General features: G+C 41.9%; 1 protein-coding gene across 2 annotated transcripts in view; it reads right to left on the reverse strand.

The window, feature by feature from the left end:
- Window positions 1-24,327, reverse strand: part of LOC138975861 (uncharacterized) — a 28,788-nt gene extending 4,461 nt beyond the window's left edge. The window contains exons 1-3 of one of the 2 annotated variants that reach the window (XM_070348629.1): window positions 23,680-24,327; window positions 16,600-16,683; window positions 463-818 (exon numbers count right to left, since the gene is read on the reverse strand). In XM_070348629.1, coding sequence (XP_070204730.1) covers window positions 463-774 — 312 coding nt within the window. In that variant the 5' untranslated portion in view covers window positions 775-818; window positions 16,600-16,683; window positions 23,680-24,327. The remainder of the gene's footprint in view (window positions 1-462; window positions 819-16,599; window positions 16,684-23,679) is intronic. The other variant, XM_070348628.1, reaches the window with a different exon arrangement.
- Window positions 24,328-27,081: the final 2,754 nt, after the last annotated feature.

Consider the following 27,081-nt stretch of genomic DNA (forward strand, 5'->3'; position numbering starts at 1 on the left):
ATCGCCACCGCTCTAGTTCATGTGACTCGCAGCCGTTTGTTGCGTTTTAGATTCAGAGGTACACAATAACGTGCTATTGCAGATAAGCTTACAGCGAGTCGCATTGAAATCACAAACTGACGACTAAATTGTGAAAAAAGGAAACTGGATCACACGGGTTCACGATGGCTCAGGGGTAAGATAAACCACGCAAAAATAAATTCTTTGAAAATTGCTCGCTCTTTACGGAGGGCACCTAGGATGTTCTCAAGCGGTTCTTAAACGAAAGGGTGTTTGTACTGTGTGTAAAAGCCTGACAGTGTCTGTGATGGTTTACGGGAGGCTGACTGTGCATGATAGAAACTGAAAAACATGTTCAAACAAACACACGCCCCCATTCGCCACAACCCCCCCCACACACACACACACACACACATACACACCAACCCCTTCACACACGCACAGTCACACCTCCTTCATTACCTGAGATTTGACTACCTGGCCACGATGCTGTTCCTGGAAGCTAAAGTAGCGTTGCCTGAGTTGCAGGCCCGTGTCTTTCGGCGTGTCGATCAGGTAAGTCCCCACACCTAGCAGCCTCCGCTTGTCTCCCGTCACTCCCCCTCCTCCTCCTCTTCCTCCTACGGCGTCGACTACAGCAGTAACCTCACCAGCGTTTGCCCTACCAACACCACCACCGCCGCCGAGCCTGGTCAAAGGGTTGGTCCCGCTTGTAGTGACGAAGCCGTTGCGACTTATGGCTGGTAGTCGATGAACCGTGCGAACTGAGGCCATGCTTGTTCCCCGTCGTTCACGCCAGTCTGGAGAGGTGTTTGGTCCTGCAAAGATTGACGGGTGGAGTAAGTGAGCGTTAAGTTTTACTTAGAATGTGCTCGGCTATGAGCATGACATGGATGTCGGAATTTAGGTGTGTTATCAGCAAATAACCACGAACTTGTTTTTTGCTTCTTTTTACATTTAATCAAGTTTTGACTAAATGTTTTAACATAGAGGGGGAATCGAGACGAGGTTCGTGGTGTATGTGTGTGTGTCTGTCTGTCTGTGCGTGTGTGTGTGTGTGTGTGTGTGTAGAGCGATTCAGACCAAACTACTGGACCGATCTTTATGAAATTTTACATGAGAGTTCCTGAGAATGATATCCCCGGACATTTTTACATTTAGTCAAGTTATGACTAAATGTTTTAACATAGAGGGGGGAATCGAGACGAGGGTCGTGGTGTATGTGTGTGTGTGTGTGTGTATGTGTGTGTGTGTGTGCGTGCGTGCGTGCGTGTAGAGCGATTCAGACCAAACTACTGGACCGATCTTTATGAAATTTGACAGAGTTCCTGGGTATAATATCCCCAGACGGTTTTTTCAGTTTTTTGATAAATGTCTTTGATGACGTCATATCCGGCTTTTCGTGAAAGTTGAGGCGGCACTGTCACGCCCTCATTTTTTAACCAAATTGGTTGAAATTTTGGTCAAGTAATGTTCGACGAAGCCCGGACTTCGGTATTGCATTTCAGCTTGGTGGCTTAAAATTTAATCAATAACTTTGGTCATTAAAAATCTGAAAATTGTTAGAAAATTTTTTTTTTATAAAACTATCCAAATTTACGTTCATCTTATTCTCCATCATTTGCTGATTCCAAAAACATATAAATATGTTATATTTGGATTAAAAACAAGCTCTGAAAATTAAGTATATAAAAATTATTATCAAAATTAAATTTTCGAAATCAATTTAAAAACACCTTCATCTTATTCCTTGTCGGTTCCTGATTCCAAAAACATATAGATATGATATGTTTGGATTGAAAACACGCTCAGAAAGTTAAAACGAAGAGAGGTACAGAAAAGCGTGCTATCCTTCTCAGCGCAACTACTACCCCGCTCTTCTTGTCAATTTCACTGCCTTGGCCATGAGCGGTGAACTGACGATGCTACGAGTATACGGTCTTGCTGCGTTGCATTGCGTTCAGTTTTATTCTGTGAGTTCGACAGCTACTTGACTAAATGTTGTATTTTCGCCTTACGCGACTTGTTTTTTCTTTTTTTCGATAATTACCTTTGATGACGTCATATCCGGCTTTTTGTAAAAGTTGAGGCGGCACTGTCACACCCTCATTTTTCAATCAAATTGATTGAAATTTTGGCCAAGCAATCTTCGACGAAGGCCGGACTATGTTAGTGCATTTCAGCTGGGAGGCTTAAAAACTAATTAATAAGTTTGCTCATTAAAGTTGTCATTAAAATCGAATTTTCACTAACAGATTTAAAAATGATTTCATCGTATTCCTCAATTTCTCCTGAATTCAAAAATATATACATATGTTATGTTTACTCTAAAAATGTGCTCAGAATGACCCCGCGGGTTAGGGGGAAGAATTTACCCGATGCTCCCCAGCATGTCGTGAGAGGCGACTAACGGATACTGTTTCTCCTTTTACCCTTGTTAAGTGTTTCTTGTATCTATATATATATACGACTAGTGTCTGTGTGTGTGTGTGTCTGTGTGTCTGTGTGTCTGTGTGTCTGTGCGCGATGCGCGGCCAAGGTTCTCGATGGATCTGTTTCAAATTTGGTGATCATATTCAGGTACACCCTGGACACAACCTGGTCGATGAGATATTTCAACACGTGCTCTCAGCGCGCTGCGCGGAACCGATTTTGGTTCCACCTCAGCTATTTTGGTTCCACCTCAGCTTACCCGGGCCCCCATACCGACACACCATAGCCGCTACACCACATCACAACGCCAAAGTTCTCGGTGGTTCTTTTTCAAATTTGGACACCGTATTCAGCTACACCCCGGACACAATATCATCGATGAGATATTTCAACACGTGCTCTCAGCGCGCAGCGCTAAACTCATGTTCGTTTTTGTGTTCATTTCACCATTATAAGTAACTCTTCCTTATCTTCTCCAGTGTTTGGCGTTTATCTCCCTTCCTTCGTGTGGCTTTCCCGTTCAGTTGTAAGTTACTATTTATTTTTAGAATGTCACTGCGCTGTCCAGAACGCTTCCCTTGCACCCGTAAGTTGTTCTTACTGTCAAAGTGAAAAGGTCGAATCAATTTATAGCCACGCGAAAAATACACTCTCACCTATCTCTATATATTTATAGATACAGATATGCATATATATATACGGCTTCTCTGTGTGTGTGTGTGTTTGTGTGTGTGTGTAGGCAAAAACCTATGTATTATAGAGTTCTGTTTGTGATGGGGTCTAGCGGCTTTTGTCTGTCTGCATGTTCTGGCATGTGAGAAGCCACAGCAGATAATATAGGGCTAAGAAATAAGCTCTAAAATTCTCAATCCCGTTTGACAGGACTTCGCCTTTCAAAGGTGATTGTGGTGAACCGCCACGCTGTCTGTCTCTGTCGCGCCGTTCACCCCAAATTCCCGTTTCTGAGAGTGACTATTTTTAGAATGTCACTGCGCTGTCCAGAACGCTTCCCTTGCACCCGTAAGTTGTTCTTACTGTCAAAGTGAAAAGGTCGAATCAATTTATAGCCACGCGAAAAATACACTCTCACCTATCTCTATATATTTATAGATACAGATATGCATATATATATACGGCTTCTCTGTGTGTGTGTGTGTTTGTGTGTGTGTGTAGGCAAAAACCTATGTATTATAGAGTTCTGTTTGTGATGGGGTCTAGCGGCTTTTGTCTGTCTGTATGTTCTGGCATTTGAGAAGCCACAGCAGATAATATAGGGCTAAGAAATAAGCTCTAAAATTCTCAATCCCGTTTGACAGGACTTCGCCTGCAGAGGTGATTGTGATGAACCGCCACGCTGTCTGTCTCTGTCTCGCGATTCACCCCGGCGAAGCCGGGTATTCCTCTAGTAGAATATAGTCAATGTTTGTAAAGATTTTAGTCAAGCAGTATGTAAGAAATGTTAAGTCCTTTGTACTGGAAACTTGAATTCTCCCAGTAAGGTCATATATTGTACTACGTTGCAAGCCCCTGGCCGGAGCAATTTTTTGATTAGTGCTTTTGTGAACAAGAAACAATCAACAAGTGGCTCTATCCCACCCCCCCCCCCCCCCCACCCCCCCTTCCCCGTCGCGATATAACCTTGAACGGTTGAAAACGACGTTAAACACCAAATAAAGAAAAGAAAGAAAGACAGAAAATAGGTTTAAGTAAGTACATGTACTGCGTTTGCACACTACCCGTAGACGAGCGTGACCCGTCTCGGTTTTGGGGTGTGGTTAGTCGAGACTATCTTAAAGGCTGACATAGTCCTATTTAATAATTTTGATTACTTCCAGGGCTTTTCCCATCGCTGCGGTATAGGGTGCATGAACACTCCGCGCACTTTCCCAATTTTGAAGCTTCCGCGCATGTGAAACTCCCGCGCGTGGTGTATATGTAAGATGCGCGCGTGTTTTAGCAAAATGTGATGTGAAACTAGCGCGCGTGTCTTTGCTCGGTCAAATGTGAGACATTGAGACATTAACAACTGACACTTGTATATCCATGAAAACTGACACTTGTATATCTATATATTGAACACGTCTTTATTACACAGACAAGTCGATAAAAACGAATGAAGACTTAAACCATGCGTATAAGAATATTTTGTTCACTTATTATATAACAGAAATTACAGAAATTTCGGGTGTCTGGTATCACAGTCTGCAATTTTGGCAACTCTATCAACACGATAGAGGTAACCGTCAATTACGATGGCATCTTTTTTTCTTATGGTCTCAGACTGTTTTAAATCCATGGCAGTGACAGTGACCGGCCGACAGTGACAGTGTGAGTCTGTGTGTCTGTGAGAGGGGTAAAAAAATGTGTCACAGTGGTCATTGCATTGTGAGTGGTTAGTGAACAGTCAATGAGCAGTCAGTGAAAAGTGCTAACCGTAGGGACTGTGAGTACGCGCGCAAGTTGTATGAGCCGAACCAGTAATTCGTGCGCGGAAGTTACAACCCGATATTGCGCGGAGCATACATGTATTTTACAAGCGCGGAATTTACATATGCGCGGAAATTACCGGCTGCGGTATAAATTAAGCTTCCTGCAAAGTTTTAGGTTTGAAGTCCTTACCAATTACGAGTAAAGTTTATTGCTATGTTTAGCAACAGTTCTCCAGGGCTTGGGCTATTTTTAGACCGTCAACACAGACAGTACAGCTTGTCAATCCCCGCGTGAAGGAAATCGCTCACCTTCCACGTGCAAAAGTAGTGATATTGACACGCCAGATTAGCGCGGTAGCGTATTGATTTTCAAAGAAGTAGTCTGCTCTGTTTTACAGAGACTTGGCTGAAAGAAGATGTCGATGTTGATTTAGATGGATATTTAACCATTCGTTTAGACAGAGATTCAAAGAAAAGTGGAAAGACGAACAAGAAGTGGGCCACGAACTTCTGTGTTAGGGAACGGATCAGTACACACTCGTAGGAGATACTGTCAGTGTCATTTCGCCCACACTACCTGCCACGTGAGTTCGGACAAATAACCGTGATACTCGTGTACGTGCCGGGCCCGGACAATGTGTCGGCAGCGGAGTGTATTGCGGAGTGCTATCAGCGTGCGCTATCTAGGTCAGTGGACCAAGGTGTGTTTGTGTTGGGTGACTTCAACACGTGCGACATCACGCCCTTATTGCCAAATCTGAACCAGTGCGTTACTGTCCCAACTCGACTTAACAATACCTTGGACATGTGCTACAGTAACATTCCTGATGCCTTTGTCTCACTGTGTAGGCCACCACTCGGGCGATCGGACCATAACGTCATACACCTTGTCCCTAAATATAAACAGAAACTGAAACGAGATCAACCAAAAACTGTGTGTAAAAAGGTGTGGAGCCACGAAAATTCAGAGGAGCTGAAAGGCTGTTTTGAGAGTACAGACTGGCAAATGTTCTTTGACAGCAATGGGAACAACGAAGAGCTTGCCGACACTTTAACAGGGTACATTCAGTTCTGTGAAGAAACTGTGATCGAGACCAAAACTGTCACCATATATCCAAACAATAAACCGTGGATTACAAAGGATCTTAAAGCTGTATTGAACGAGAAGAAGATGGCCTTTTTGAACGGGGACAGTTCTAAAGTTAAAGAGTTTAATAAAGAGTTTCAGAGAAAGGTCAAACTAGCTAAATTGCAGTACAAAGATAAAGTTGAAAGATGTCTGTTTGTGGGGAACGCCAGTGCTGCCTGGAAGGGTTTGAATACGATGATGGGGAGGGACCAACGTCAGAACAGACCTGTGATTGATGACCCTCTTGTTTTTGCTAACGATTTGAACAGCTTTTATTCCTGATTCGATGTCAACAGTTATAAGGAAGAATCTGATAAGTTATGTGATTCTCTAGCACCATGTCCAGTTCAGTTTGAGGAAAAGGATGTCATAAAATGTTTTTCACGTATTAATGCAAGTAAGGCACCAGGGCCAGATGGTTTAGGCGGACGTGTTTTGAAAGTGTGTGCTGATCAGCTTGGTTCAGTTTTTACTCAGCTGTTTCAGCTCTTTCTCGATGTACATTTTATGCCTCGTTCCTGGAAAACTTCCACTATAACACCTGTACCCAAGAAACCAAACGCAAAAGAACTAAATGATTTTCGCCCTGTGGCACTGACTTCTGTTGTAGCGAAATGTATGGAGAGGCTTGTTTGTAACAAGCTCACTGAGTCTGTGGCAGATCGCATGGACCCCCTTCAGTTCGCATATAGGGCAAAGAGAGGCGTCGAAGATGCTACACTCACGCTTATCAACATGATTGTCAGCCATTTAGATACAGCAGGGAACACGGTTAGAGTTCTTTTTATGGATTTTTCATCAGCCTTTAATACGATTCAGCCCCATATACTTATCCAGAGGTTAGTCCAGTTAGATGTGAACAATAATTTGATTTTCTGGATCAGGGAGTTCCTATGCGATCGGCCACAACGTGTCAGCCTCAGCAACCGTTTGTTTGGTCATTCTGTGCTTTCAGACGAAGTTGTTTTAAACACCGGGGCCCCACAAGGTTGTGTTCTCTCTCCTGTCCTTTTTTCCATTTACACAAACAACATGCTTTTAAATGATCCAGTTCTAGCCCTCATTAAATATGCAGACGACATGGCCCTCGTTGGGCGTCTGAAGGACGACGAAACTTTGTCAAAGTATTTTACCCAAGTTGATCTTCTGAATGAATGGTTCAAGTCCAGTTTCTTGCAGTTGAATGTAGGCAAAACAAAAGAAATGATTTTTTGAGGAAAGAGTGATAATTGTGGTCCCCAAAAAGTGAGAATAAGCGACAAGGAAGTTGAACTTGTGGAAACCTTCAAATATCTTGGGGTTTCAATTGACAATAAGCTGACTTTTAGTGATCATGTTCATGCTGTTTATAAGAAAGCTCAGCAGCGACTTTTTCTTCTCAGGAAGCTTAAATATTTTAATGTCAATCAAAGTGTTATGGAACTTGTGTATCGCAGTTTGATTGAAAGCATACTGACTTTTAACATTGTGACATGGTATGGTACCACAAATGTTAAAAACAAAGCTAAACTCCACCGCATTGTTGCGACGGCTAGCAAGCTTGTTGGGCAACCCCAACGACAGCTGACCAGTCTCTACGAAGCTGCCATTAAGCGGAAAGCTCTCAAAATTGTCCGTGATCCGATCCATCCTCTCAACCCCTGTTTCGAAATTCTCCCTTCAGGTAAACGTTATAAGGTCCCTTTGGCACGCAAAAACCAGTTTAAAAAGTCATTCCTGCCTTCTGCAGTCACCATTTTAAATTCTTCTCGCATCACGTAGAGGCTGGTCGGCTGGGAAAAAACAAACAATGTGTACATGTGAAGGTGTGTGGGAAATATTTGTAATGTGATTACTCGGCTGTGAAACCCAACTCCTGTGATATGAGAGGGTAAATTTACATAGTGCAATATCATATTTGATTGTATCCCTTTTATGTTTTATGTTTTATGTGTGTCGTCCTATACAATTGTTGTTATAATCGTTTACAGGCAGACAGGGTGTGCCGAAGAAAAATTTCCATTTTTATGTAATATTTTAATGGACAATAAAGTGCTGTTATTGTTATTGTTATTATTGTTATTGTGCTAAGCAGGAAAGCGCGCTTTAACTTCCCAATTTCCGGAAAACATCCACTTTCACTTTGAGACTGTTCTGTTTACATTCGACACTATCAACACCACTTTGCAATACTGAAATAATTTTTTCTGTGTTCGAAAGCTACAGCCAATTGTTATTATATCCCCTTAGGTACAGTTTTATAACATTATTGGCACATGTAAACAATAGGAATTAATTAATGAACGCTACGAAAAGGGCAGCCTTTAAATATAGTCTCGGCGATTAATTGTTTTGGTGTTTATCTGTTACTTTGATGCCGACAGCTTGACTTAATGTTTTTATATCGCTTCACGCGACTTGTTTTGTTCTCTCTCTCTCTCTCTCTCTCTCTCTCTCTCTCTCTCTCTCTCTCTCTCTCTCTCTCTCTCTCTCTCTCTCTCTCTCTCTCTCTCTCTCTCTCTCTCTCTCTCTCTCTCTCTCTGTGTTAAAGGCAGTGCCTGTAGGACTATGACTGTCCCAATCACATTCCTGACAAAAACAAATAAAGGATGTATTCACTGACCCATAAAAAGTAAGGTTAAGTGGAACTTTAATCTTCTAGACGATCCGTAATCTCTGACATCTCTACTCATGTCAACGTAAATGGAAACCTTTCTTGGTTAGATGATAACAATTTTATTGTGTATGAGTGTGCAACGCGTAGTCATGTCGTAAGTACGGATTTTATGACTCGCATATATACAGCATCTACACGTAATGTGACGTGTTTATCAGTTTCTTTTGATTTACTCACTCTATCTCATTTTATTTGCTATTTATTGATTGATTGAGCGAGTGATTGATTTGTAGTTGTTCCCGTGTACGTATCTGATACGGACAGTATTCCTTGCAACTGGACTTGCATTATATTCATTTAATTTTTATATTCATGTCACGGATAAATGAATGACACGCCAAGGATCGCGTTAAATGGTCATTGTTTTCCTGTACTTTATGGATACAAATATGAAAATACCGGAGGAAAATACATCGTCACCTGGTCATGCAGACCAATCAGGGTTGCACCTAGTGTACGATGCGGGGTGGGGTGGGGGTTTTTTTTTGAGGGGGGGGGGGGGGGGGGCGGGCTATCCCAAATGAGGAAGTGATACAGAGGCTGACCTGTCTCTTGACATTTCATATTTGAAAGGAGTATTTTTGGTCTCTCCTTGAGAAAAAAAAGTACATTAAAATGTTGCCGTCAAGTAAGGGGGGGGGGGGGGGGGGGGCTTTCCGCACGCTGGATCTAACACTGCCAGTTCAAACTGTGTTTGATCGCTTTTGTCAGATCACAGAGTGATCAGAGAGCCAGGTTGCGTACTTTGGCCAAATACAAATATATGTTGGTTTAGAGTAACCCGACCGACCCTATTTTTTTCCGCCGACACTAAAATTTGTTTTTCATTTCTCAACAAAACTAAAACTTTTGGCACATTTTACGAACCATACCGAGACTGAGGGAAGTAGCCTCCTTCAAAATCGACTAAATTTGAAAAATAGAATTTAAAAAAATTAAATAAAAAAGCCGACCTACCGACCCTACCCTTTTTTGTTCACGTTACCCTAAACCAACATTTATTTTTGTTTGGCCTTATAAGAATATAACTTTGATAAAAGATCGTCTAAATTTGGAAGGGAGGTAACCTCGTAGGCGCGTAATCGGCAAATGGGATTATGCCCCTTCGCACTCAGTTTGATTGTGTTACAGACACGGACTGGTTAAGAAGGCCCATCCTGAACTCAGGTCAAAATGAGTTCGGCTCATTCTCTCCCTGACCGGACGCTACAGTCCTACGCGATTCTATCAAAACAAAAATACAGAGTTATCTCCCATATGGTTTTCGCGAGCACAGATCTAAATTTGAGATCAGCCTGTTCGCGAGACGAAAATGATTGCAGACTTCGACAGTGATCTCCGTTCTGTTCTTCACAGTTATGATAAAGACATCGTTCTAAGGTCAAAACAAGTCGAAATTTTGGGACTTCTGCCGGAAGGAGACCGTAACTGTCACTGTCAACTGGTTACAGAAAAAATCGTCTGCTCTAGTGAACGCCGAAACCAAACGGTTGATTATCACGTGACACCTTTGCCATATTTAGAGTTGTTTGCACAGTAAATACAGCCGCAAAAAATAGCTCGCTTGAAACTGTCTTACATATCAATTCCTTTGTAATTTAAAAATTACAAAACACCAGGAAAAATCATTATCGACGATCGCGAATCTGCTTATATCAATAATACATTACAAAAAGCTCTAAATATGTAAAAAAAAAAAAAATAAATAAAAAATCCGTTTCCTTGCCAGACAAGGAAACTCAAGGCATCCTGTCAGGGAGAGAATGAGCCGAACTTATTTTGACCTGAGTTCAGGATGGTTAAGGCCATGCTATTTTCCTGTCCCTCAAAAAGGAGGCCACCCAAAAGAGGCTATGTATCGATGAACGCGTACGTGTGAGTGCAATGAGTCTTCTAGAGATCTTTACTTTAGAACAAACACAAAAAGTATGTGCTTATTGTCTGTTTGTCTGTCTGTCTGTCTGTCTGTCTGTCTGTCTGTCTGTCTGTCTGTCTGTCTGTCTGCCTGTCTGTCCGTATGTCCGTCCGTCTGTCTCTGTCTCTGTCTGTCTCTCTGTCTGTCTCTCTGTCTCTCTCTCTGTCTCTCTCTGTCTCTCTCTCTCTCTCTCTCTCTCTCTCTCTCTCTCTCTCTCTTCTATACACTTGTTTATTGCCACTAAGAATGGCGTGTGTTACCCCAAAACCCATGGTAAACAATATTCTTGTTCGAAATACCAATGGAACGAAGAGAAATGTGCAGAGTTTCACTGTCACATGCAGAGCGACCATGTTATTATTGAAGAAGCAACGGTGCTCATTGATATTGATGTCAACCAGTCGCTTGCAAAGTTTAATGAAAGTTTGTTTTATGCTGGAGAATGCATGAGAAAGGTTATATTTGTCGGCTCAGAAAAAAGAAGAATTTGGTTTGATCTTGAATGTAGGCAGAGCCGTCAAGTTGTTTGGCAACTCCTTCGCAGGGCTAGTCATTCGGACGAAGATGAAGACAGATTGCAGTATTCTCAGAAGCGCAGAGAATATAAAGAGTTGTTGAGGCAAAAAAAGGAATTATATAAAGATTCTGTGGTTGAGTCATTGCATGCAAATCTAAAGGACCCTAAAAAGTTTTGGGAAACAGTCCGTTCAGTGCGACCATCTCTTGGTGGACAATGCAACATATCGACGGAACAGTGGTATGAGCATTTTCGTGATGTTTTTGGTACCGTACCACCTGCGGAAACAAATACCCCAGGTAATGAAGGTGATCAAAGTTTTGAGCAAGGAGAGCTGAGAAATTGTGACTCTTTAAACCAATTGATCACACATGATGAGGTAATGCGTGCAGCCCGGGCGCTAAAAAATGGAAAGGCAGCTGGCCCAGATGGGTTGATTAACGAGTTTTATAAGAATGGTATTGATATACTTTTGCCTTTTTTGACCAATTATTTTAATCATTTATTTGACAACGGTTTGTTTCCCGATGAATGGTCACACTCGATTTTGCACCCAATTCATAAGAAAGGAGATATTGATTCACCGGATAATTATAGAGGTGTTTCGTTGTTGAATGTATGCAGCAAATTATATAGTTTTATTTTGAATAAACGTATTTCTGATTGGATAGAAGAGAACGAAGTTATTGGGGAGGAGCAAGCTGGTTTTCGCCAAGATCACTCTACAGTAGATCACATATTTACACTGTTTGGAACCGTACAGAAACAGTTGTTGAGACATAGAAAACTGTATGCAGCCTTTATAGATTTTCGGAAAGCGTTTGACTCTGTTCACAGGGATAAACTATGGAAAGTACTGGATCAGAATGGCATGTGTGGAAAGATTGTTTTAGCCCTTAAAAGTATGTATACGACAGTGAAAACGTGTGTTCGAGCAGGAGGTGAACTTTCAGATGTATTCATGTGTCCAGTCGGCCTAAAACAGGGTGAAAACTGCTCACCGATTTTGTTCTCATTGTTTATTAACGAATTAACCAAAGACATTATGGCAAATGGAAGACACGGTATTCAATTGTCACCGGATTTAGTCGAATTATTGATTTTGTTGTTTGCGGATGATGTGGTTTTAATCTCTGATAGTGTCATCGGTTTGCAAAACCAGCTAAATGTTTTATTGACCACCTCAAAGAAGCTTCAGGTAGTTGTAAATATGGCTAAATCGAACATAGTTGTGTTTAGAAACGGTGGTCATCTAGCATTACGAGAAAAATGGTTCTTTGGTAATAGTGAAGTGAAAGTTGTAAACATGTATAAATATTTAGGAGTCTATATGTCCACAAGAATCTCTTTTTCCCACACTCTAAACGACCTTGCTGATCGCGCGAGAAAGGGAGTATCAGCTATCCTCAAACTTCTTTGGAGTATTGGGGAATATTCTCCTGATACATTTTTTAAACTGTTTGACAGTCAAATACAACCGATCTTGACGTACGGTTCGGAGGTCTGGGGACTCTCTGCTGATCAACAAATTGTTGAAAGAGTACATTTGTCTGCCATTAAAAGGTTTGTCGGTGTCCATTCGAAGTCACCAAGGCATATAGTTTACGGTGAAACAGGACGTTATCCTCTGTTTGTGGTAACGCACATAAAGTGTATGAAGTTTTGGCTTCGATTAACTCGGATGGATGGCAACAGGTACCCCAAGAAAGTGTATAATATGCTACTGTCTATACAAAGGCAAAATTACACGACATGGGCTTGTAACGTTCGTAATGTTTTGTACAAGTATGGATTTGGTGAAGTGTGGGAAGCACAAGGTGTTGGTGATATTTCCACGTTTGTAAGAGAATTTCGCCAAAGACTTGTCGATTGCTTTAGACAGGATTGGCATAGTTCCCTTGAATCACACGTTTTTTATAATGTGTATTCGTTATTTAAGCAGTCCTTGTGTATGAGTGGTTATTTGTATCAGATAAGAAATGTTCATTTGAGAAGAATGTTAGCACGCTTCAGATTTGGTATGTCACCCTTAAATAACCACTATTTACAGTATAAACCCAATGTGAATAACGCAGACAGATTTTGCCCTTTGTGCTCAGATGATACACTGGAGACGGAAGTACATTTTTTACTTGTTTGTCCCGCATATAATGAGATCAGAGTTGAATTAATAGCCTCAAAGTATTATCGGAACCCATCCATGTTTAGAATGTGCCAATTACTATCCTCAACAAATGGCCAAGTGGTAAGACAATTAGAAACGTATATTTACAAAGCACTACGATTTCGCACTGATTCTCTGGAAAATGCTCAGTTGCAAGATGCAGGTCCATAATGTTGCTTTTTCTGCTTATTTTAAACATTGTTCGCTTGTATAATGTGTCACCAGTCTTGTTATGGGCCGGAGGCCTAACAAATAAAATTTCCGACTCCGACTCCGACTCTCTTCTATACACCATTCGTTTTCTGTATGGATCAAGACTTTGATCACACACGTCTCAAAGGCCTAACGCCTTACAGGTTTCCCCAACGACTCTTCACCTGGAAAGCTAACGAGATTAAACATGGCGGTTGCATGCTAAGACATCAGACTTGCAAGGGCGGATCAATTCACTTTGGAGGGGGGGGGGGGTTACAAAATGACTGCGAAGATACAAGTTGACGGCGCCGAAGGCGCCTAAGCCTCTAGGGGGGTCCGGGGGCATGCCCGGAAATTTTGTTTATCCAAAGAAGCAAAATAGAGCTATCTGGTGCATCCTGAGCCAATAAATTACCTTTTTTGGGGGGGGTGGGGGGGTGGGGGGTTACGTAACCCGTGTAACCCCCCCCCCCCCAGATCCGCCCTTGGACTTGCGTTTCACCCCGGAAACAAAGAACACATGAACGTACGAACACCCTACTCTATTGCCTGGAACCTGCACGGAAATCAATCGTGCATTGATACATATGCCAAATGCTCGTGCCTTGCGGCTATAACATTTCTGTGGCACGACATTTCGATCACGAAATCCGGTTCACCTTTCTATATTGATTTTGTTGCGCAGAGTCGGCTTAGATAGGGCTGAATTTTCTTTTCAGAAGCAGTAACATCTTATATGGATCCGAGGAATTGTTGTCCGTCTAACCGTTTCCCATTGTTGCAGAACAAATCTGTCTCAGCTGTCTTTCAATATGTTAGCGCTGTCATCCCAGAAAAAACAAGTCGCGTAAGACGAAATTACTACATTTAGTCAAGCTGTGGAACTCACAGAATGAAACTGAACGCACTGCATTTTTTCACAATGACTGTAGTCCGCCGCTAGTGCAAAAGGCAGTGAAAGTGACGAGCCTTTTTAGCGCGGTAGCGGTTGTGCTGTGCTGCATAGCACGCCGCACATACCTCTCTTCGTTTTAACTTTCTGAGCGTGTTTTTAATCCAAACATATCATATCTATATGTTTTTGGAATTAGGAACCGACAAGGAATAAGATGAAATTGTTTTTAAAACGATTTCGGAAATATAATTTTAATCATAATTTTTATATTTTTAATTTTCAGAGCTTGTTTTTAATCCGAATATAACATATTTATATGTTTTTGGAATCAGAACATGATGAAGAATAAAATAAAAGTAATTTTGGATTGTTTTATAAATAAATAATTTTATTTACAATTTTTCAGATTTGACCAAAGTCATCAATTAATTTTTAAGCCTCCATGCTGAAATGCAACACCAAAGTCCGGCCTTCGTCGAAAATTGCTTGGCCAAAATTTCAATCAATTTGATTGAAAAATGAAGGTGTGACAGTGCCGCCTCAACTTTTACAAAAATCCGGATATGACGTCATAAAAGACATTTATCGAAAAAATGAAAAAAAATGTCTGAGGATATCATACCAAGGAACTCTCATGTCAAATTTCATAAAGATCGGTCCAGTAGTTTACTCTCTACACACACACGCGCACAGACACACACACACAGTCACACAGACACACAGACACACACACACACACACACACACACACACACACACACACACATACACCACGACCCTCGTCTCGATTCCCCCTCTATGTTAAGACATTTAGTCAAAACTTGACTAAATGTAAAAACATAAAAGCAACAAAACACTTAAGTGAAATGTTTGAGACGTTCAGTTTAGGACCAAATAAAAAAACATTCACAAGAACTCCGACCTTTTGGTCTTTAAAGTAGACAAGAGGCATTACAACAACAATCCTTGATAACTGATGCTGTGAGTTATCTTAGAGTACAGTTGTCGCTCCCAAAAAGGAAGAAGCAAAATGTGAAAGCGTTGTGAAAGTTGTGCGAGCTGATTTTTGCCATAATTTTGATCCATCCATGTTGGGAGCAACAACCATTCTAAGATAAGCCAGGGCCGGACCAAGTTCGTTTGAGGGGGGGGGGGGGGGGGTTCCAACTGAAGGCAGGGGTCCAAAGTCCACATTTTTTTTTCTCTGAGAGGTACATTGGATGGCCAGGGGGGGGGGGGGGGGGGGGGGGGGGGGGGTCCGGAACCCCAGGAACCCACCCCCCCCCCCCCCCAGATCCGGCCCTGTAAGCCACATCATCACATCATCAGTTAATACCGTGGTGTTTTTTTGTTTGTCGTGGAACATATCGTAGAGCATATCGTAATAAAGCATTTCTCTTTTACACTAAGCCTTGCTTGATATAACAGAACCTATACACGTCCATGAAAACCAGTTATTAAGGCTCGTGACGTAAGCAGCAAAAACAAAAAAATTAAATGTCCTCCACAATCACCTGACTTAAGTAACTTTCCACTGCCACCCTTCACCATCCACCCCTTTCCCCGTTACCCCCCGCCCCTTCCCCCCACACACCACACACACTGCCTCCTCTACCTCGATTTTTCGTAATAGAAAAAAAAAGATATTATTGATCCTGTTTCCATAAGACGTGCTTTGGTAAACATAATAAATAATTTTATTTTTTATTTCAAATGTTTTTTATATGTCTTCTGTGAGTCCAGATTGCCTTCAAGGGCCTCGTACATCAAAGTGTCTGCCGAACACGAGACTCGAAAACGATAAGGTTGTTGTATATTTCATTGCTGTTTTGCACGTAGCAAGAATAAGCCTCGAACAGAGGCGTGACTTTCAACAAAAGCTGAGTTTGTTTTATGAAAGCCAGCATAATAGGTCTAGTCTACCCAACATTTCCAATAGATGTCCTGGGCGTTGTTAAAGTTGAGCGAGCTGATTTTTGCAATCTGTTTGCCATTATGTCGAGAGGGAAAGGAGATGGGGACCACTCTAAGTACAGATGAGAATATTTATTTTTCTCGAAATCATGTTTTGTCCAGGTTGATATGCTGTTGAGATGTATGTTGTTCAAATGTGTGTGTGTGTGTGTGTGTGTGTGTGTGTGTGTGTGTATGTGTGTGTGTGTGTGTGTGTGTGTGTGTGTGTGTGTGTGTGTGTGTGTGTGTGTGTGTGTGTGTGTGTGTTAACAACAACACGAATGTAGTACATATCAAAATCTGTGTAACTCACTCTTTTAGGCCGACACATTGACTGAATGTGTTAATACCGCTTTCAGTCACTTATTTTCTTCTGTGTCTGCATGCCAGTCAGTCCCTGATGAAAGAAAGCGGGTCCTGCAGTGTATGACGGCTTACTGGTGCCCAAACCTCATAATTGTAATTATCAAGGGAAAATTAGTCATTTTCCCTTGATAATTACCATTTTCACGTGTTAATATACTCATTTTCCCGGGAAAATTACTAACTTTCACCTGTTAATTACTAATTTTTAGTTTTGGCTCACTTCCTGACGGATTGCTAGTGCCAAAACTAAAAATTAGTCATTTTCCCGTGAAAATTACTAATTATCCCGTGAAAATGTCATTGAGTAACTAACGAGTGAAAACAGTAACTGACAGCTTTAGTAATTAGTAATTATCACGTGATAATGGGTAACCCCAGGTTTTGGCACTAGTAAGCCGTCATAACAGTGCATGTTCCTTTTCCTGAGTGGCATTCATGACTCCGCGTCAATTTATACTGCATTGCACACTAACCGACACTTTGAATCATTGCTTTGAACAAGAGGACTGCGCAGAGAATAAAAGCGGGTTTGTTGGCAGGCATGTTTTCACACACTGCAGTTTAACAGGCCCCGAAATGTAATCATGTGCTCACTTACGTAATTAAGGACTCCCTGTCAAAAGTGTTTTTATAAAAAATAAAAAACCCGAATGAACGGTAAACATACCCCGAGAAGCTGCCTGTCCCTGCCTGTCTTGCCTCGTGTCTTCACGCGTCTGTCTGTCTGTCTGCCTGTCAATCTCTCTCTCTCACTCTCTCTCACTCTCTCTCTCCCTCTCTCCCTCTCTCCCTTTTAAAAGCAGTTCTTTTTAAATGCTAGTGTTTTCATGTTTAAAATGTACACCCATGAAACACCTTCATACATCCAAGACCTGTTTGAGCGTCCTCCTGGTAGAGCGAGGCTTTTGAATTATGTATACGCTACCGCTCCCACGCATTGATTTGTATAAATCTAGTTTATCCCACTGGGGATCGCTTGTGTGGAATATACTTCCAATGTACTGTAAAACATGTCAAACTCTTTCATCTTTTAAAAAAAAATGTTCGAAAATATCTTTGTCAAAAATAATTCTCTCCCTACACTTTAAAATCATAACTGTTACTGCATAACATCTTAATCATCATTTTATTAATCAATGAACCACGTTATTATAACTAGTGTTTTGTTAGTTTTAACCTGATTACAAATTCTTAGTTAATTAGTTATTCGTTTGGCTGTTCAATACATGTTATATAAATATATAATTGTAATGTATAATGTCATGTATGTCTAAAAGGGACAGGTTGGAAGATTAGGCATTGCCTAAAACCTTTATCCCTTTGTATTAAAGTTTTGAATCTGAATCTGAATCTGAATCCCTCTCTCTCTCTCTCTCTCTCTCTCTCTCTCTCTCTCTCTCTCTCTCTCTCTCTCTCTCTCTCTCTCTCTCTCTCTCTCCCCCTCTCTCTCTCTCTCTCTCTGGAGGGGGGGGGGGGGGGGTGTGGGGGTCTTCTAATTCACCGTTTTGTTTTGTTTTGCTTTTTTCATTAATTATTTTTTAAGCCACCAAGCTGAAATGCAATACCAAAGTCCGGCCTTCGTCGAAGATTGCTTTGCCAAAATTTTAATCAATTTGATTGAAAAATGAGGGTGTGACAGTGCCGCCTCAACTTTTACAAAAAGCCGGATATGACGTCATCAAAGACATTTATCGAAAAAATAAACCTCCAGGGATATCATTCCCAGGAACTCTCATGTCAAATTTCATAGAGATCGGTCCAGTAGTTTAGTCTGAATTACACACAGACACACACACACACACACACACACACACACACACACACACACACACACACACACACACACACACACACACACACACATACACCACGACCCTCGTCTCAATTCCCCCTCTATGTTAAAACATTTAGTCAAAACTTGACTAAATTAATGTAAAAAGCAAGAAAGAAAGAAAGAAAGAAAGAAAGAAAACAAGAACAGATTGAACAATCTGTATGTCCCTTTAGTTCAAACACGTACCTGGAGAGGGGAACACAGACAGGCAGAAAGAACGGAAGAACAACTGGATAACAAGTTCTGTCCCTTTAAACCACCCTGCACTTGACCTCTACATACAACCTGACAGTCTTATCTCTTTTATTGGCTGAAACTTAAGACGGACGCACACTTGAGACAGCACTGCATGTTCTTTTCTGTTACGCTGTCACATCTTAACGAGAAGACATCCCGTAATCTCCTATGTCAACACCTCTCTGTGAGTTAAATTAATTTAAGATTTGAATGTGTCCACAGACCTCTGCGAGGGGGTTCACACAAGATTAATACTCTTGTCTTATTTGACACCCGTCTTCGAACCGTGGTGTGAAGGATCAAATCTGACCTGGCCAAATGACATTTTCTGTAGTCCGGATAGACATCAAAATCCGAGACCCCACAAGTGCTTAGGATGAAAAATAAGGCAAGCAAAACAGGTGGTCACGATATGTTCTTGTGACACAGAAGAAGACGAAGAAGAAGATGAAACTGTATGCAAAAATATGCTCGCAAGCAAAACAGGTGGTCACGATATGTTCTTGTGACACAGAAGAAGATGAAACTGTATGCAAAAATATGCTCGCAAGCAAAACTGGTGGTCACGATATGTTCTTGTGACACAGAAGAAGACGAAGAAGATGAAACTGTATGCAAAAATATGCTCGCAAGCAAAACTGGTGGTCACGATATGTTCTTGTGACACAGAAGAAGACGAAGAAGATGAAACTGTATGCAAAAATATGCTCGCAAGCAAAACAGGTGGTCACGATATGTTCTTGTGACACAGAAGAAGACGAAGAAGATGAAACTGTATGCAAAAATATGCTCGCAAGCAAAACAGGTGGTCACGATATGTTCTTGTGACACAGAAGAAGACGAAGAAGATGAAACTGTATGCAAAAATATGCTCGCAAGCAAACCAGGTGGTCACGATATGTTCTTGTGACACAGAAGAAGACGAAGAAGATGAAACTGTATGCAAAAGTATGCTCGCAAGCAAAACAGGTGGTCACGATATGTTCTTGTGACACAGAAGAAGATGAAACTGTATGCAAAAATATGCTCGCAAGCAAAACAGGTGGTCACGATATGTTCTTGTGACACAGAAGAAGACGAAGAAGATGAAACTGTATGCAAAAATATGCTCGCAAGCAAAACAGGTGGTCACGATATGTTCTTGTGACACAAAAGAAGACGAAGAAGATGAAACTGTATGCAAAAATATGCTCTCGGATAATGGAGATCTTTTACTGGCACAAACTGTTACCTAGTGGAAGCATTTTGATGTTGACGTACATGCGAGTTCCATACTTTAGATTGTCTGAAATTACGAGTAGTTCTACGTTAATACAGAAGAAAGTCACTCAGGCAAATCGCATGAAAAACAATCTATGTTTGTGCATTCCTGACTGGAAAACTTGGCACTTTAATGGAAATTACTTTTGTGCTCTACGCTTGACTTACAAACATACAAACATAACAACAAAGAAACGAGCACCAAAAAAACCCACATCAAACTATCAAGAAGCTGAAAGACTATCAAAGGCAACGTTTCAAAATCTAGAATTAAAAAAACAAAGATAGTTAATGAAACGTTGGGGTTTTTTTCGAGAAAAATATCTTTCATTAACTAATATTCTCGTTGTTCGTTGTTTGTTTGTTTGTTTGTTTGTTTGTTTGTTTTTCTTTGTTTTTAAATCTAAGTAAGCAAACAGAAAAACGAGACGATAGTAGGGGCACAGATATGTCTGGTGACGTCAAGGATCCATTGACACTCAGTCAACCGAAAAGAACCGGGGCCAGTGAAGATTCACTGGACTTTGTTTTACAGCATGAAGGACTTGTTTCGGTCAACAAATGAGCAGACTGAGATTTGCGATTTTGATTGAAGATACGTGTATACGAAACGGGACGGTCACAAATGGACTGTTACGGATCCTATTGATATTGTGTAGCCTACACACTGACTTTTATCGCCTAGCACTATATACAAGAAAATTGGTTGATTAAAATCAACATGGCCGAAGCAATGTTTTCATAAAAGAAGCGGTATTGTACGAGCACATGTTGAATTTGGGTTACATGTGTTGCAGAGTATTTGAAAATCCGTAGGCATAAAAACATGCAAAGAAGAGTGATAGGTCCCTGTTGTGAATATAGTCAAGTGGATAAATTGATTACTTATGTTTCACACTAGTTTTGCTGTTACAGCAGTCCCTCTCATGAACGGACACCCTTGGGCCAGTGCAAACCTGTCCGTACATTGCAGGTGGCCGGTCACGGGAGAGCCCCCCCCCCCCCCCCCTTCATCACACACACTCAGGCACACTGACGGACTGAGTGAGTCTTTGCTACTGGTGAACGAGCTCTACTTGTCCTAAAACAATAAGGTCAAACTACTACAACTTATAACTGAAAGGAAAAAAAACGTCCTGTAAAAATGACGTTAAATCAACGGTGTCAGAAAAAGAGAGATAAAATAAATCCTCAAATTCCTGAGGATACAGGCACCCCATGAAAGCAGCCACGAACATACTCACAGAGGCATGCTTGTGCAGATACTTTGCAAACATATGAATTGAAAACCTGCATATGTGGTAATTTCTTTTTTTGTGTGTGTGGCTTTATGGAATACTTCAGGCAGTGACTTTTCCCTGTCCAGTTTTCTCTTTCGTCTCTCTTACCCCTCGCTTACCCGGCCACCCCCCACCCCCTTACCCTCCACTCCCTTTACCCAGCCGCGACAGCATAAATTTGTAATTTGCAAGGCAGAGTACACATTTTCTAAAAGGAAGACTACTCCTCTTCAATTATATCCAGAGATCTTCCAGCTGTCTCCACCATAAGCCAAGTGGTCGAGTCTTATACCCCCTTTCCACACAACCGTTCTAGGTCCTGTTCCCGTACCGACCAAGGAACGGTGCGGGCACGGGAGGGATCGGGACAGAACCGCAATGAACGTAACTGATCGTTAACGGAACTGCTTTGAACGGTAGGGTCGGTAGGGACGGCTGAGTTTGGGCTGCATGTTCAAATTTTTAGCCGTTCCCCTCCCGATCAGAATGAACGGTAATGGAACCTCAATTCATCGGTAACGGAACGCTTGGATCATTAAAGGAACTTAAAACAACGGTAACGCAACGGTAGCGCTCTCACACACTGAGTTGTCATACCCGCATTCCACACATCCGTTCTAGGTCCCGTTCCCTTACCGACCAAGGACGGCTGCCACTATAGTCAGACGCTGCTGAAAGATGCCAAAAAACGGCCGTTTGCGCAGCGTTCCTTGCCGTTGGTACGGGAACGGGACAAAGAACGGTTGTGTGGAATGGGGTTATAACTTTTGACACCGACAAACTGAAGAATGAACAGATCTATGAGGTAACCGTCTTAATGGTCCAGGCTCAGGAAACAAAGAGTGATATATGGCCTGGGGCGATTGTAGCTTCCCTTCTTCGTGTCCGATAGACAAGGACAATAAATAGTAGAGCATAGTGCAATTTTATGTTGGCATCTTCTCCACTGAAAGCTATAACCCAAAGACTGAAGACTAAAGTGCTTTACCCCACTTCTGACCCGAATCACCCCCCTCCTGCTAGGTACACGTGCACTCAAGTTAACCTCTGCTTTGACCTGTGTGCCAGGAGTCGGATGAGAGAGAGAGAGAGAGAGAGAGCGAGAGAGCGAGAGACACACATAGACAGAGACAGACATTGAAAGACATGAGCGGAGAGACTCAGAGGGAGACACAGAAAAAGACATACATACAGAGAGAGAGAGAGAGAGAGAGAGAGAGAGAGAGAGAGAGAGAGAGAGAGAGAGAGAGAGAGAGAGAGAGAGAGAGAAAACTGTAACTGATCTCGTGAGAACGGTAACAAAACGAGACATGTCACCTCTCCGAATGCATTCCAATAGATGACCGCTCCTGCGGCCATCAATAAGTCAGTGAGCGGACTCCATAAAGACATCTTGAAAGATTCGTGACAGTAGAGGTTTGTGTTACACTTGTCCAACCGCTTCCATTCTTTATGAAATGTCTTCAGGCGAATTTGGTTTCAGGGCTCCCCATGGACGCCGCACCTAGAGGGACCCGGGACCCCTACTTTGAATTTTTAGAGGGTCCATGGCCCCCCTCATCGGAGTTTTAGAGGGTCCAAAACTCCAGGGGCCCAAAAGTCCCCGGTGTACTGCGAACACTTTGTGATGACGAGTGGTGTAATTTAATGAGTCTTTTTTGATCGGAATATTCCAGACATTTCAACAACAACATAACAACACGCACACACACACACACACACACACACATGCACGTACACAAGCATGGAATTGTTGCTTGCACTTAGCTGACGACTACAGTCTGAAAATGTTACCTACGGTACGAACGAGAACTTAAATTTAGTGCATCCCGGGACCCCTTCAATACATGTCTGGAACGTGTTTTCGGCTTCTACTGTAGTGCGTATAGGACGCAAGGACGCACAGTTTAAGGAGCCCTGCCGGTTGAAAAAAACATTGTATTCAATCATTTACAACACCAAAAAGCGATAATAAATTATGCCAAAGAGAACACAGCCAACAAAACACTATGGCGATTTGAGCTCAAGAAGTATCGGGGTAACTCGTTGGCCGGTAATTTAGACATTTAAGCGGTGAGTCCAACTGTTTTCATGTGACCGAGTGTGTCTTTAATACTCGGCTTACAATACCGCGTTTAAGTTATAAAGAAACAAATCCTCACAATTGTTATCAAAAAGAATTATAACAATGTTACCACCAAAGTGAACACACTAAATAGCGAGCTGATATACTGCCACAAAACAAAACAAAACAAGATCATAATTTATAAATATCATTAACAAAACATTCATAATAAAACGATACACTACCTGAAAATTACACTCTCCACAGCGAGCTAAAATACCCCCAACAACTACAAAACAAAACAAAACCACTCTCACAACGCAAACAGAAATAAAACGAAGTCCGTCTCACCTCAAGTTTACACGCTTAACAGCCGCCCGCACAAAAGCACCCTCCAATGTCCGTATCCGTTTTGACCGTTGTCAACTTGTAGTATCATCTCTGACAGTTTTCCTCCCTTTGCAAAGCACTAATAACGACTCTCTCCGATACCAATCAATACATGATTACACTTTCACCGCACAAAAGGACCCTTCTCTCCGTTCGATCGATTGAAAATCCTTCCCTCTGGCGACGGCAGAATATTAACTCCCAGTCCTTCTCAATTACTGCCAGGCCTTGGTGTGAAAAAAACAGGTTGACAGTCAAAAACACACAAAGGCTTTTCAGTGTTAAAAAAACCCAACTCACGGCGGTGCTTTTGAAACCGCGAAGTTAATGACGAGTTCACCGATGTATGTTTGTATTGAAATACCTCACCTGTAGACACAGACAGTGTTTGACAACGGAGGTATTCTTTCATGAAGAACCTATACACGGCCGCCGCACGTTAAGTGAGAATAAAGATGACACAAAAATCCACTGCGAATCATAAATCACAACATCGACTGTGTGCAGTTGTCAATCTGTCTCCAGAAAGAAAAACATACGTAATAGATCTTCTCTTGCAGAGCGAAGACGAAAATGAAAAGAGCGACCTACAGGATTACATATGGACGCAGAAGCAACAGACGGTTGAGTGCTGTATGCACTGTATGAGAAGAAACAGGGCTTTGTGCTGTCTAATGGGTGACGATTGGGTGTCCACGATTCGGGCCCTTTTCATTTTCTACACGCCTCCGTCACTGACCTCAACGCGACTCAACACACGTAAGCCTTGCAGATGCCTGTTGTCTTTGACTAAGACACATATATATATATGTTTTGGCATAGTGTGAAGCTTTAGCGAAGAACTGAGTCGCGTCTGGATAAGCCTATATTACGAATTCCGGGGTGGGGGGGGGGGGACTCTGTCGGATTGTTTAGGGTTGTAAAAAAGTTGCTTTCCCTTGTATTTTTCCTTGCTTTTCCATGCGATAGTACCGAGTGGTACATTTCTATCCGGTAAACAGGGAGAAAGTACAAATTAAATTTGAAAAAAACCACCAAAAAAACAATCTCAGGTTCCATGAATGAATTTGCGATTTTGACAATTGGTTGCCTTTCCAGCAACTGGGAGGAATCAAGGACATTTTGGGAGTCTATGGCGAAAAGTGTGATTCTGACAATTTTGTGAGTTTCCAGGACACTGGATAAAAATGCGATTGTGACAATTCGTTACTTAAAGAACTAACAAAAAACAAGTATATATACACACAAAAATACTTAAAAAACACATAAATAAATAAATAAACAAATAGATAAATAAATCTAAACTGGGTCTATGAAAAAAACGCGAGTGTGGCAATTCCTACCTTTCCAGTAAGTGCATGGGACAAATCAAGGACATGCCCCGGGTGTGTGAAGCTGTCGCGTCAACGACAGGTTTGGAACGACGTTGTCATTTAAAGGTTTGTGATATCCCCGTCGCTCCGCCCCCTCTATTACCGTGCTTCGTGCCTTGCTGGTCCTGGATTTCGTTTCTCTACAAAAGTGAGATTAATTTCTGCCAAGGTGTTTGTTTATCCATGGCTCTGCATTGACTGAAATTGCGATTTACTCTGCAGAGAAGAATCGAGAGAGAAATCGGATTGCAGAACTAACGAGAGAACAGAGTCTAGCTCTCTTTGATTCTGTCTGTGTGTGTGTCTGCCTGTCTGTGTTTCTGTGTGGCTGTGTCTCTGCACCCCCCCCCCCCTTCCCAACCCAAACCAGCTTGGACAGTCTACAATGAACAAAAACTCATGTCGTTAGACATGTAGAGATTGTGAGTTCGAATGTTTGTTGGTTGGTAATCTATCTGGTTAATTAGTTATCTATATAATTAATAAGTTCGTGAGTGAGTTAATCAGGTTGGTTAGCTGGTTAGTTCGCTAGTTATTATGCCTGAGTTTACCACACGATGTGTGTGTGTGTTATGTGTGTGTGTGTGTGTGTGTGTGTGTGTGTGTATGTGTGTGTGTGTGTGCCGTGTGTGTTTGTTTGTGTGTGTTTTTGTGTGAGTGCATGTGCGTGTGTGTGTGTGTGTATGGGTACTAGAACTGCAAGTGCATGAAATAACTCCCGTTCTGCATAAAAGGTTCCATTATCTCTGAAAACGTTGCCCTGTACTTGAGCGATGTTGTTTTAAGCCACAGGCACCGAACAAGTACCGCACATGTTTGTGCACATATACTATAGACACCAGTTTTCGCATTTTTTTCAACCTTGCTTTTACCGTTATTAAAAAAGTACTGGAACCAAGATTCCCTATAATAGCTTTTATTTTTGGCTCCGTAAGCAAAGTTACACGCGGACATTTTGAGGTAATGATCTTTATTACACTGCAAATCAGTTGTATTTTCATTTCAGATGCACTTTTGAATTTCAAAAAACCCAACACCAATAAGTCAAGTAGAAGAAAATAGCCTAGGTCCCACTATCACGAATATTTTGGCGAACCACAACGAGTTACCACGATTTTGCCACAACCAGACAACGATGGTTGCCACGAATGATTGCGAAAAATCGGCCGAACAAGAACGAAGTATTAATACGAACCACAACGACCTCGGCGACTGATTTTCTCCACGAATCCCAAATCGTTGTAGTTCGCCGTCAACATTCGTCACAGTGGGACCAAGGCTTTACTCAAGAAACGTGTTTTTGTAGTGTACCACAACAAAAACACGAGCAAAAATAAATGTACCATTACCATCAAAAGCACAAAATATAACACTTTAGTACTAACCGTTTTAAATTGTGCAAACAGGTTTTACTCCCGAATTCCGGAACAGACCTTAGAACGTTAGAATCAAGCAGTGGTTGCGACAAACAATATCCATTCGTACCAGAGGGATGGGGCTCTCGAGGAACAGTAACTTTCCCGATGGAGACGATTATGTTTGTACTTTTTTGTCACCAACCTACTCCGTATCTCCACCCCCTCCCACACTCCTCCTATGCCCCCGCCACTCCCCCTATCCCCTCCCTGAACACACACACACACACACACACACACACACACACACACACACAATCATTACCTGGCAACTGTCTGGCGGCCAAGTCCTTGAATCAACCGTAGCTCTCACTGATGTCGACGTTGCATCATTTTACGCTTGGAAATGTAGATATAGGAGACCCTAGCCATTTCATTCGCCTGTCCCATGGCCGTGCTTATACTGAATTTAATCCCTCAATTTCCGATTGGCACTCTGCACGTACGGTTTACATTACAGACAGCCACTCAGGCGTACCCAAGAATCAGGCTTCGCGGGCACCGAGTGATTTTGGTTTATTTGCATGCGTGATCTGTGTGCTTGTGTCGTCCTAGAAGACGTGAATTACTTACTG

This window comes from Littorina saxatilis, linkage group LG9 (genome assembly GCF_037325665.1).
Source record: "Littorina saxatilis isolate snail1 linkage group LG9, US_GU_Lsax_2.0, whole genome shotgun sequence".
Classification (NCBI taxonomy): Eukaryota; Metazoa; Mollusca; class Gastropoda; order Littorinimorpha; family Littorinidae; genus Littorina; species Littorina saxatilis.